The sequence below is a fragment of the Falco rusticolus genome, chromosome 5 (assembly GCF_015220075.1).
Source record: "Falco rusticolus isolate bFalRus1 chromosome 5, bFalRus1.pri, whole genome shotgun sequence".
Lineage (NCBI taxonomy): Eukaryota > Metazoa > Chordata > Aves > Falconiformes > Falconidae > Falco > Falco rusticolus.
Window position 1 is genome coordinate 80,852,495 of NC_051191.1, and position 12,168 is coordinate 80,864,662.

At 37.5% G+C, this 12,168-nt stretch overlaps 1 protein-coding gene across 4 annotated transcripts in view; it reads left to right on the forward strand.

Moving 5' to 3' along the window:
- The window catches only part of CCDC91 (coiled-coil domain containing 91), a 155,503-nt gene that overhangs the window by 39,084 nt on the left and 104,251 nt on the right, over window positions 1-12,168 (forward strand). For all 4 annotated transcript variants that reach the window (XM_037389837.1, XM_037389836.1, XM_037389838.1 and 1 more), the window contains exons 5-6: window positions 1,839-2,027; window positions 3,934-4,038. In XM_037389837.1, the coding sequence (XP_037245734.1) occupies window positions 1,839-2,027; window positions 3,934-4,038 (294 nt within the window). The remainder of the gene's footprint in view (window positions 1-1,838; window positions 2,028-3,933; window positions 4,039-12,168) is intronic.

Below are 12,168 nucleotides of genomic sequence, written 5' to 3' on the forward strand. Positions count from 1 at the left end.
TATGCTTTTCTTCAGCCACAACAGATCCTACACTTTTTGATTTTGGCTAACAGTGAAATGTGAATAACATGTATCCTTTCTTGTTTGTGCTATGCCAGCACCTTTAGCTTGTGTGTTCCCTGAAAGAGCACATCGGATATTCCAGAATATTAAGGCTTAGGTCTGCTTTTTAAAACTAAAAAGTCATTTGGTTAGGTAATCTTACTAAAAATAAGAAATACACTTTGTTACTTCCTGAATAATTATGTATGCAAATTCTAGTTATAGGCCATGTTTCAGTTTTTCACATCTTGTTCTGGTCAGGTACTGACAGACCCGTGATTTCATAAACTCTTTTTAATGCAGGAAGTAATACAAACTAAAACATACAGCATTAGCAAGTGCTACTAAAGGGAGAAGGGAAGTTGAGAGGAGGTCCTCAACATTATTTTGAAATGGAGATCAAACTTTGCACTCTTGGATAATACTAAAGGAAATTGGTGGACATAAAACTATAATAAAATACTCACAACTATTAAAGAAGGACGTTAGGAGAACTGTATTCTTCTATAGTTATATCTCCAGAGCCTCTTGAGGTTTCATGTTAAAAAAAACTTTAATGTTTCAGGTTCCAACATTGCATTTTTTGGCAGTGCCAGACTAATCTTGAGTAGTACTCAGAAGCAGAATCAACACATGTAGCTTCTCTTTGCTTCTTACAGAAGGGGAATTCAGAGCACAAACTGCAGTTTTCTTTCTGGCATTTTTGTCTGCTGGATCTTACATACTCACATACAGTCAAGATCTCAGCTGTTTTTGATTGTTTCTTTCTTTGAATCCTTTGAGAGATACTTATTTATTGAAAAGTCAATCTATTATTTGAGTGTGTGTTTGGAATGAAAGGTGTTAAAGGAATGGATTAAATCAGATCAGTCAAACCTCTCAATAAGCACATTGAGATGTTCCTTTCACCACCCTCCCCAAATCTCAAGTGCTCTTGGCTTTCAAATTGTTGTTGAAAAAGTGGCAGCTGAAATTGATTTACCAGCTTTTTCCTTTGAAGTTCCTTTGCTGCAATATAAACAAGTTGTTTTTTTTTTTTTTTTTTTTTAAAGAAGGAAAAAAAAAGCTTTGGCTTTTGTTAATTGTACCACAAAATATTTTAAACCTCACCTAATTTATTTTTGTGCTTTTCTGAAAATACAGGCTTATTATCAGTTTTTCATCTGTTTTGGGTTGTGTATTCTAAAAGACTGTTTCAGTTTTTGTACTTTTATAGTTCACTGAAATAGCATTAACTAAATGTTGTAGATGTGTCCCAATTACTCTTATTCTCTTGGTCCAGCCTCAAGATGAGATACTTATTTTAGTACGAAAGTATCGCATTCCTTTTCCATGACTACTGTTTGCAGCCTGCATTGGGTGAAAACATTGAGTGACTAATCCAAGGAGAGTTTATTTCCCTGTAAGCATGTTGCTTTGAGATAGATGATTCAGTTTCGCTTCTGTATTTTTTTCACGTCTTTCGAGTATTTTGACCTCATTGGAAACTGTGCCATCCTTCTTAAAGCCTTGTCCTAAAGTATTCTTGAAAAGCAGTTGAGGGGATTGGAAGGATTGATGTGCATCTGTCTAGAATTCCTAGCTACAGTTCCATTGTTGGAGCTTTCTTTTTGGCCAGCACATCATACATATGACTGTGCACGGCCAATTTCAGAGAAAGGTGGTTTCAAAAAAGTAACCTTCGTATTTACAGTTCTTAATTTCTGTAATGTCATCTGGAAATTAAAGTTGACTTGACTGGAATGTTAAATTACCTTTACCATTTCGTTTAACATTTTGTTTCTCGTATGAATTAGACTCAAGCAGATATTCCAGTTGCCTCTTTGAATGTAATTGAAGACAAGACTTTAGTTACATCAACTGTTGCTTTGGTTGATGCTGAGACACAGGGAACAAATGAACCTAAGAGCTACCTTCAACAAGCTGTTGCAAACCTAGAAATCAAGCTTTGCACTGCTGAAGAAGAAAAATTAAAAATTAAAAAGGTATGAATGTTTTTTTAATGAAAATCTTTGGCATTTATATAGGATTCAAATATAGCTGGAGCTGGCAGAGAAATGCAATGCATTAGGCAAATTCCAGATAAACCAGTATAATTTAGCCAAAATACTTCAATACCTTCCCCCCCCCCCCATCCCTCGTCTGTTTGTCTCTTTTAGGTCTTTTAGGCTGAATTTTTCTAAAATTTTCCTGGAGGGGAAAAAAAGAAAAGTTTTCTTAGCATGGAACTCTGCAGTTAGAATGTGTAGTCCTTTCCCCATGTTTTGGGAGTGTGTTGTCACTGAAGTTGATAGTATCTTTGGTTATCTTTATGGACGTAAACCATAACACTTTCTTCTTCTTGTCTGGGAGCTCTGGTAATTTAAATTCTTCTTATTCCTTCTGATCTCAATATGAAAGAATACCAAGCAGGGCTATACCTGCAGTTATGCATCTGAGTTAGCAAAAGGTCACTGAAGCATGGGGGAAGGTAAGTTTAATTGCTGCTATTCTTAATACTCTTCCGTGACGGCTCTCAAGGTGTGCCAGGGAAAGAGGAAATGGCTTGTTGGAAATGAAAATGAGGATGGATAACTAGAGCCAAAGATGAGGAGGTCTGGAATGGGTTGATTTTGCTAGGAAATAAGTGTATAGGGGAGTGGTGGAAGGGACTGTAAGAGGAGACAGGTTGAGAGCTAGGCTCCAGGTTGGTGTTGCACAATCAGTTTCTGTCTCTTAAGCTGAATCTAAAACTTTGAATCTCTAGACTGTTTTGATTATTTTATCCAAAAGCAAGACTGAACTCAGCAGACCTGCTCTTTCTGTCCTCCTTATGACCTTCTCATTTGTGCCTTTGTTTGAATAGCTGTGCAGTGATCTGGCAGGTCATTTGTTTCTATACTGGCTTCCTGCATGGCTGCAGAAATAGTTGTTCTTGAGCGACTGAAAGGGTGCCAACAGCTTATGTGTAGTAGGAATGAGTTTGGTAGGAGCAACAGCTGCATTAAGAAAAAAACCCCAACTTTAGCTCTTTGTATATCAAATAATTTTTGAGTAGTGTCATTCTTATTGCTCTCTATTGGTTCATGTTGGGAGGATTTTAGACTGGCTCACTGCAAGATCAAAAAGTTTTGATCAGTTTGGAGATGTAGGTAGAGATCATTAGGGCTGTATGTAATGGGATTTCTGCCTTCTTTAATGAAACCATTTGCTCAAGGTACATTTAATGTGCTGCTTTTCAAATGCAGAAAGACAGGACAAGCTATTAAAAATATGGAAATAATTAGAATAGAGTAGTTCCAGTTGGAAGGTACCTGCACAATCATCCAGCCTAACTGTCTGAGCACTTCAGGGCTCACCAAAAGTTAAAGGATATTAAAGGCATTGTCCAAATGAGTCTTAACACTGACAGGCTTGGGGCATTGACCACCTCTCTAGGAAACCCATTGCAATGTTTGAGCACCCCCTTGGTAAAGAAATGTTTCCTGATGTGCAGTCTGAACCTCTCTTGATGCAGCTTTGAACCTTTCCCATCGTGTGAGTGGATACCAGGAGATCAGCACCTCCCCCTCTGCTGCCCCTCCTCAGGAAGCTGTAGAGAGCAATGAGGTTGTCCCTCAGCCTCCCTTTCTCCAGACTAGACAAACCCAGTGACCTTGGCTTCTTTTTGTAGGATATGCCTTCCGGGACATGCCTTTTATTTTAAATACCTTACACTTTTTGAAAATAGTGTCTCAGCTTAAAGACTGCAGTCCAAGCTTTCTTGCATAACCCTTTATCTCTGTGTGTATTATGATAGAAAATGTCATAGTCTTCAGAAATGAAATTAGCTAGAATGATTAACTGAATCTGTGTTTTCACAATTCACAATTGTTTGTAACTTCACACGTTTTATTTTTGTAAACTTTATAGGAATTAGAACATTTACTGGAAAAGCACAGTATTCTAGAAATGGATTTCTTGAAGGAAAAAAAAGAAAAAGTAATTTCACATCAAGATCATTACAAGATGCTCCAGGTAATTTATTTTTTGTGGTATCTCTATTTTTAGAGTATATTTGTGTCCACCAAATACTCTGTTGAATATCTATAGGACTGCTCAAAAGCCTGTTGAATTTAAAGAATTTCGGAGGTCCGCAGATCAAAGCCTGACTTTTAACATTAGTGGAAATATTGGTTTAATAGCCCCCTTGCCCAGGTATGTTATTACAACTCAGATCACTCATCCTTATAATGATTTATTTCATAGAACAGATGAAAAACACTTTGCAGAGTAGATGTGTGTTTAACAGTATGACTTAGCATGTTCTAGAGTCAATTATTTGTAAAGTATTAGCTGGCTTGAATATGGAATAGTTTGCATTGTAGAAGAAGAATCTTTATAAAGTGTAATTAGATGCTATACAATGGAGTTAAAAATGGTTCCACTGCAAAAATTAACATTATTCATTAAATACATACATGAAGTTTCACATACAAGACAAATTTTTCATTGAAGCTTTCCGTCTTCTTCCAGTGTTATAACAGGACAAACTAAATATTATAGACTTAAACATTTCAAAAGTTTCTTGTTGGTAATTCAGCTTCACTTCATTATTTTTTTTTTTTATTATTTTTCGCTGCTGTGGATGGTTTTTAAGTAGCTACTGCATTTTTTCCCATTTGTATTTAAGGGTTTCTGTAATAATTTGTATTGAATTCCTGGCCGCAGTAACTCCTAGAATTTACAGTAATAAAATAATCTATTATTTTTTTTTCTTTGTATGTAACCTCCTACTCAATGAAAGAAATTTTGCATAGCTATGTTTCAAAAATAAGTTTTGCTTAAAAAACTTATGATTTATGGAGTATCATACGGGTTTAAGTTAGTGGTCGTCATCAACTCTTGACAATAGAATTAGTGGATTTTATTTTTAAATACTTTCACGATACTTTTCAAGCAAAATTATTTTAGTGGAAATATTACTAACGTTTGAAAGTATCAGTGTCTGTATCATACCTCTTTGAATCAGATACTACAGTTTTCAAGAATGGCAATGAAAGGGTCGTAACCTTTAACTTACTTTGTAGGAAAACTCATGTACTTCCTCATGTTGTCTTCTGTGTATGGTCAAAATCAAATCAGAGAAGAAATACTTCTAAGAGGTGACAGTCAAAAATACTTTAATGAAGTTTGAATATTGGATGCCTTCTGTTCAGCTTTTGATGCCAGTTCCTTTTGTCTTTCTTCTTTGGCTCCTACAGCACTAGGGTCAACACCTGTGGCCACACACTGAGTAAATCTGGCAGCTACACAGTACACATACCTGTCTCGCTAGCGTTTCTTTTTCCAGTAGAAACAGCTACTTATTACTGCTGTTGACTGGAAAAGCTTGAAAGCAGACTATAGTGGTGACTCTGGGATAGCTTTAGCAGCTCGCAGGATAAGACCTGCAACTGAACTGATTCTGATATCCCAAGTTGTAGGCGTGCATTGACTTAATTTCTCTTACGTTAAATTTCTGTGTTAATATTTGAGTATAAAACAAATGCCCCGTGAGATGGTTCTAACTGCTTTTTACATGTACATGCATTGTTTCGTGAACCTTTATATTAACTCACTCACATCTGGCACTTGTGACAGGGAATTCTCAAAAGCTCGTTTGGGGACAACACATCTAGTCTGTTAGTCAGATCTTTAACAAGGTGATATTTGGTTTAGATTCTTCTTTTTTTTTTTTTTTTTTTTTTTTGGTGAAGTTATTGTGCTTAGTTCCAAGAGATTTCATTAATCTTTGACAACTAAGCCAGTATTTTTTTTTTTCCATTCATCTTTTCCTATTGATTTCTGCATCAGTCAAGGGTGACAGTTATGTCACCACAGTTTTGTTGTCACAAAATTGTTTCAATAAAATATGCTTTCAGGCTTTTTGGTATTAAAAAATATTTTGAAAGACAACATAGGATACAAAGATTGATTACATAGGAGATATTATATAGGGTATAAAGCATATTACGATGTTTTGTCTGAGTTGGACTAGCATGCTGATGAAGTGAGTTGTGTTCTGGACTAGTCACAAACTTTCTTCATAGTATGTGTGAAAAACCTGATACTTAATTTTAGTAGTACTGAAATTGGAAGAACTGAAGGAGAGTTATAATCCCTCTTCCTAATCAGGGAAGACAGAATTCCAAGTCTTTACTATAGTGTTAGTATTTAACCAATGGATGAAACCGAGTGTTGCTGCATTTATGCTTGTGTAAAAGAGAGAAGTAAAAAGTGCTTCATCTAAATAAAACTTCATTTAAAAAATCAAGATTTAACACTGTGTATGGTATTTTTACATTCATAATGTTGTTTCTATATGTTACTAAAGCAACCAGAGACAGTAAAGGAGCAGCAGTGGGTTCATAAACAGAATAAACAAATTGCTATTAACTAGTATTATAGAGCTATTTGGATATTTAATGCAATGGTCTCTTGGAGATCTTGAATTCATACAAGCTGGTAAAATGAGAGTTATGACTCCCACATTCCCACTTTGGTGTTTGTAGTATTTAAGAGGCAGAATAACATACTGTAATTCTAACTTCTTTGCATACAAAAATGTAGCTGAGTTAAAATTGCTGTGGGAAGTGTAATTTTAGTTTTCTTGACTTGTGTGCAGTGTTGCAACCGTAAAGCTGCATAAATGCAATGTGAGCCTTATAATTCCTTGCTTATTTAGATAGGAAGGAAGCAGGTGCAAAACTATGTCTGATGTTTATATTTTTTCAATGTCAGACTTTTTTCTTTTTTTTATCACATAGTTACATATATCACCTCAACTTTTTTAACACCTCACCTCTTTTCTAAATGTGAGATGCTGCATATTTTAAAGGCCTTTAGTGCTAGTAATACACATTGTTGACTATAATGACTGTTAGTGGTCATTTTAATCCTCTAAATCTAAAATTTTGCTGCAGCCCCATTGCAATATGTTGTAGAAATGACTACTGCGTTTTAAAACTACCAAACCCCAATTTGTACTATAGTGAAAATCCATCAACAGTGAAATGAATACTTTTAGTAGGTGTATTACTGTTCAAATCAGAGAGGGAACATTTAATTTGAGGGGGGAGAATAGTGTCTGGGTTCTAGTGCTTGGAGTAGGAATTTAATTATTTGGACAGGGGTTTTAGCTGATAAGACTTCTGATGTTTGGTCTATCTACAGAAAACTGTTTTTGATGATTCACTAAGAACTGGATTGTACTTTTCCTCTGCTATTTTTTTGATTTACCACACAGTCACATTTGAAGTAATACTTCACTGCTGCTGGAAAATTCTAGTTGAGGTTATACACATATTTTTCCCATCATCAACCCTTTATGGACATTAAGCAAGCCAGGTTTTTTTTAAAGAAAAATATCATTGATGTGGTGTGATCTGTCTTTTTGAAGTAGACTTTTTTTTTTATGTTGGCAACTGACAGTGATTCTTCTAACTTAAATCTATAGTTGTTTAGAAAGCACCAAAAATGTTTTTGTTTGGAATCCTTTATTTCTGTTCTGCCTTTTTTTTTTTTTTCTCGGGAATGTCTTTTAAATTTTTAGTGAAAAAGTGACTGTAATGTGCTTATTTTATTTAGCAATATTCCTGTTGTTGCAGGAAGTCATGATTAAAAATGAATTAGCTTACTACTGTCATTTAATTTTGAAATATATTTTTGTGCATAAGAAAGCAGGTCAGATAAACTCCCTCTTTAAGTGATGTTTTAGAAAGGTAAGAGAGGAAGCTTATACCAAAGAAAATATTGACAGATCAACATGTAATGATCCAAAGAAACTACTAGGTCATGCAGTAACATCTAGCTGGGATTGAATAGCCTGGTAATCTAAGAGCAGTCATTGCTGGTATTAGATGTTTTAATTTTTTATTTCTGTAACTGTTGATGTTTGGGTGATTTTTCATTTGAGTGCCTGTACAATTGTCACTTTCAAATTATAAAGCCTCAAATTATGAGGGAAAGTCTTGAAGTGAGTTAAAAAGTAAATAGAAGTTACTAATAAGGATTGAGGAGTGGGAAGTTAGTTGTAGGTATCATTCCTCCTTGTTAGTCCCAGTGTCATCGTGTCCAAGGGCTAGCACTTCTCCTAAGGGACCTTGTCCTGTAACAGCGATGCTGTGTGGCACTGATCTGGACGCAGAATGGCAGGGGTATGTAGGGCAGAGCTGACTGTGGGTTAGGGGTAATTCTTCTGGGTTGTGCCTTTTCTAAGGCACCTTTTCCTTCCCAGTTCCCTGCATCGTTGGGGTTGGTTTTGTTCTGTTTCTCCACTTGTTCCCAACCTTGCTTACGTAATGGATAAACTCGGCCCTTCTGTGCCTTCCGTCTCCCTTCCCCTTTTCCTTTTTTATCCATTGTTGACAGCTGGGGAGTATAATTTTGCCTGTAATATGGGGTACTTCCCAGCATTTGAGAGAAGAACAAACTGGAGTCTCTAACTTCCCCAGCTGCTGCTTTGTTGTTGTTACAGGAATGCCGCCCATTTCTAGCCAGTGCTAGACCTACAATGTGTGATCCATCTTGTGATGGTGGTCTAGTGATGATGGAATATGTGGTCCATATTATGAAGAGTCTCAGTGGCTGAAACCTGAGGACACATGAGGGAAATCTGAAATGCACATCTTCCTAGAATAATAAGTCTGTTGATGTTGACCATAAGAAGGTGGCAAAGTTTGTGTATTTGGAATGAACACAGATTATCCCAGAAAGCAAGCTTCCTGTTCTGGAAGACCCCTGTATTATGCTTTTAATGTACATAAAAAATCCTGGCCTTGTATGAACATTCATTTTGTAAAGTAATTTCAAGAAGCAATCTTGCAGTTGGATGTCCAGCATCCAAGCTCTTGGAAGCACTTGCCGTTGAAGTGACAGGGTGAAATGGCCATGTTTCCTAATGCTGGTTGACCATATGATTAATAAATGTTGTATCTTCTAGTGGAAGATACAACTTTCTCTGGAGGAGGTATTCCCTGTGTGTTAATACTGTAGTTAATACCATATACCCCATACCATGCAAACAGATATGTCTTTATCCTGCTTTGACAGACCAGTTTTCCTGTTTGGGGGCGTAGCTCTTGTGGGGAAAAAAGAATAATGATAGTGATAGAAGATAACATCCAAGAATTTGTCTGTTGCCATTATACAGAACCTAAAATAAAGTACAGCTTGAGTAACTGTGCTCTTTCTTCAAACTGCAGTTCACCTTTGAAATTAATTTTGTATCATTTTGACTGCAACGGTTATCTCCATTCCAGAGAAACTGATGAAGGGGCTGACAGATTTACTTCTGTTTGCAAGCTAAGGTATTCCTTGTGTTTATTATAACAAATTTGTGAACTTTGTAATGGAAAAGACGAAATTACTTATGCTTTCTATTTCGTCTCCCAACATCTCTATATGAATTTAAGAAAAAAGTTACTGTTTTATGTTCCTGAAATGTGATATTGTGTAAGAATGCTTATAGCAAAAAAAGCATAGCTGTAGCCTGTTTTGTGCTACAGTTTCAATTAGATTTTAAATAATTCCACCTTAACTTCGGTTCAGATTGGGGAAGGAGTGTTGAAAGTATGTACTCAACAATAGGTTGTGAAACAGATTTTCTCTTCTTGAGTTGGCTCTGGAGATTTTAGGGAAGCTGACATATCTGGATCACTTAAACAGCAAAAATACCATACTGTTTTGCTGTCTTTCCTCTTTCTGTTTCTGAGGTTTTGAAGTAGGTTAAACATAACTGCATCCGTGCTTGTACACTAGCTGTGTTGAATTGGGTTAATGACTGTTTCAGTTTTGTCACACATGGACACTAGGAATAACGTATGCAATTTTAGTATAATCTACCTAGGATTTTAACTGGAAATTGGTTAATAATTCACATAAGAATCTTCATAAATCTCTCTAATTTGAAAATGTGTTGTATTTCTTAATAGCAGCAGCAGGCTTATGGTTGATTCGGAGTCTTGGCCTGGAGTAAATGATACTGAGTGTATCACTGTGCTGCTTTTAATTGCAGCATTATTGGTAAAGCACATATGAAAGCTCAGTGCTGCTTTGTTTAACTAATATCAGTCAAAGGCTTGGTGATCACAGAAAATATCTGATAGTGTTTGACAGTTATGACATTAGCTGTGATGGTTATAGTGAGCTTTTTATTCCCCTATATTTCTGTTCTTAATTTGAGAAATAATGTTCTAAAAATAATTGTGATAAAGTAGAAAAATTCAATCTCAAATATTTATTTTATTCACAGAGTCATTGCAGTTGGAAGGGACCTCCTGAGATATGTTTCCCACAACATTCTTGCCTCTAAATTGGAGAGATACAGATTTAATGGATGGACTATTAGATGAATAAGGCTGGATGGCTGTATCCAGTTACAGCTAACAGCTCAATTTCCAAATGGAAACCAGTAACACGTGGTTGTGGGAGAGGAGGATAGAGAATATCTAAAGGGAGATGTCTGAGAGGAATACGGAGAACGTCTGACCATTACTGATGGGAGATAAGAGAGAGGAGGATAGAGAAGGTCTGAAGAGAGAGATACGAGAGGAGGATAGAGAATGTCTGATCTGGCAGGAGATGAGAGGACAGCTGGGTATTGTGAAGGAGAGTAAGAAAGATAAACATGGTTATCTAGTAGCAAAAAGGTGTCTGCATGCTTGTAGTGATATATAGCTATGTAACTCCATGGATGGTTTCTGCCCTGAGCCTGGTTGTACATCCAGCTGGAATTTGTATCCGGGCTCAGAGATATAAATATGAGCTTCTCTAATAAAGTGTCTCTGGTTGCACCACAACTGGAGTCCGTGCCTTTATACGCTACAAATGGTGCCCAACGTGGAGCTTGAGTAGGAGGCTCACGGAGCCCAAACCGGTGGCTAGCCCAACTGACCCAGGATCCACAGAAAATTTTGTGCACCCATCACCTACAAAAAAGGTGAGCAGTCAGGAACAATGAGAGGGAAGTTATCCCGAGATCAACAGCGCAGCCTGGACGTATTGCGACGGCTGCTTTCAGCTCAGCAATGAGCTGTGACAGGTCCGCAGCTAGTGACTCTGTTTGAACGGATCCGTGACGTGGTGCCAGACTTTCCACCTGATGGCACTTTGCAAATTCCTGCCTAGCAAGCAGTCGGCAGATGATTGTATGATGCTGCTGCTGCGGAGGACTCTGTGGCAGGAATGCATTTAGCAACTGGGTGACAAATTCTGACTACTCTTTGCCAAGTGTCAACTAATTCTACTAACAGTGCTAAACCAGGGGAGGCTGTAAATTGCACTGACAGCGTGACTCTTCTCAACACACCGTCAACGACGGAGATTCTGTCCATACCTCCTCTCCCCCCAAAGCTCCTGTCACCAGTTGCAGTGACCCTCACAACACAGGACCGAGTGCAGGAACAGGACAACTCGGACAATGATTCATTGACATCGAGAAACTTTTTGTTTCAGGTCCTATAGATCCAGAAAAGGAACCAGACCTTTTTCCTCACGCGCACACACACACATGATGACTTGACTGTGTTTTTGGGGAGGGTAAAAGGGGGTCCGGGGGATCAGTGGCGGGAATGCAAGTGGGAAGCGCTTGAGAGGGGATTTAGGAGTCGCTATGGCATCTCCAGTGTTGTATCAGCCAAATTAGCCTCCAGAGTGGCAGCCTGTGCAATATGAGGCCGTTGAAGAGTTCAAAAAAAAAGCAGTGTGGGAAGGGAGGTTTCATAGTACATTCACTATGTCCCTTCTTGAAGTGATGGCAGAGCCTTAAACACTCGCACCACATGATTGGAAGTCATTGCTTTGCATGGTATGAACTCCAACGCAGTACATGATGTGGTTATCTGATTTTCGTGAGCTATGTGTAGTGGCCTCGATTGACGTGCTTCTAACTTGCTTAGTAAATCAGGCTGCTAGCTTGCTAAAGAAAGTAATACTACAAACGCTACTCTTTCTGGCTTTATTAGCAGATGTTGATTCTGTCCGTCACGCGTCGCTACAGAACCGAGCTGCTGTTGATTTTTTTATTGTTAGCAGAGGGACATGAGCGTGAAGACTTTGATGGGATGTATTGCATGAGTGACCACTCTGAATCAACTCACAGAAGCATACAAAACTTAAAAGCCTTAA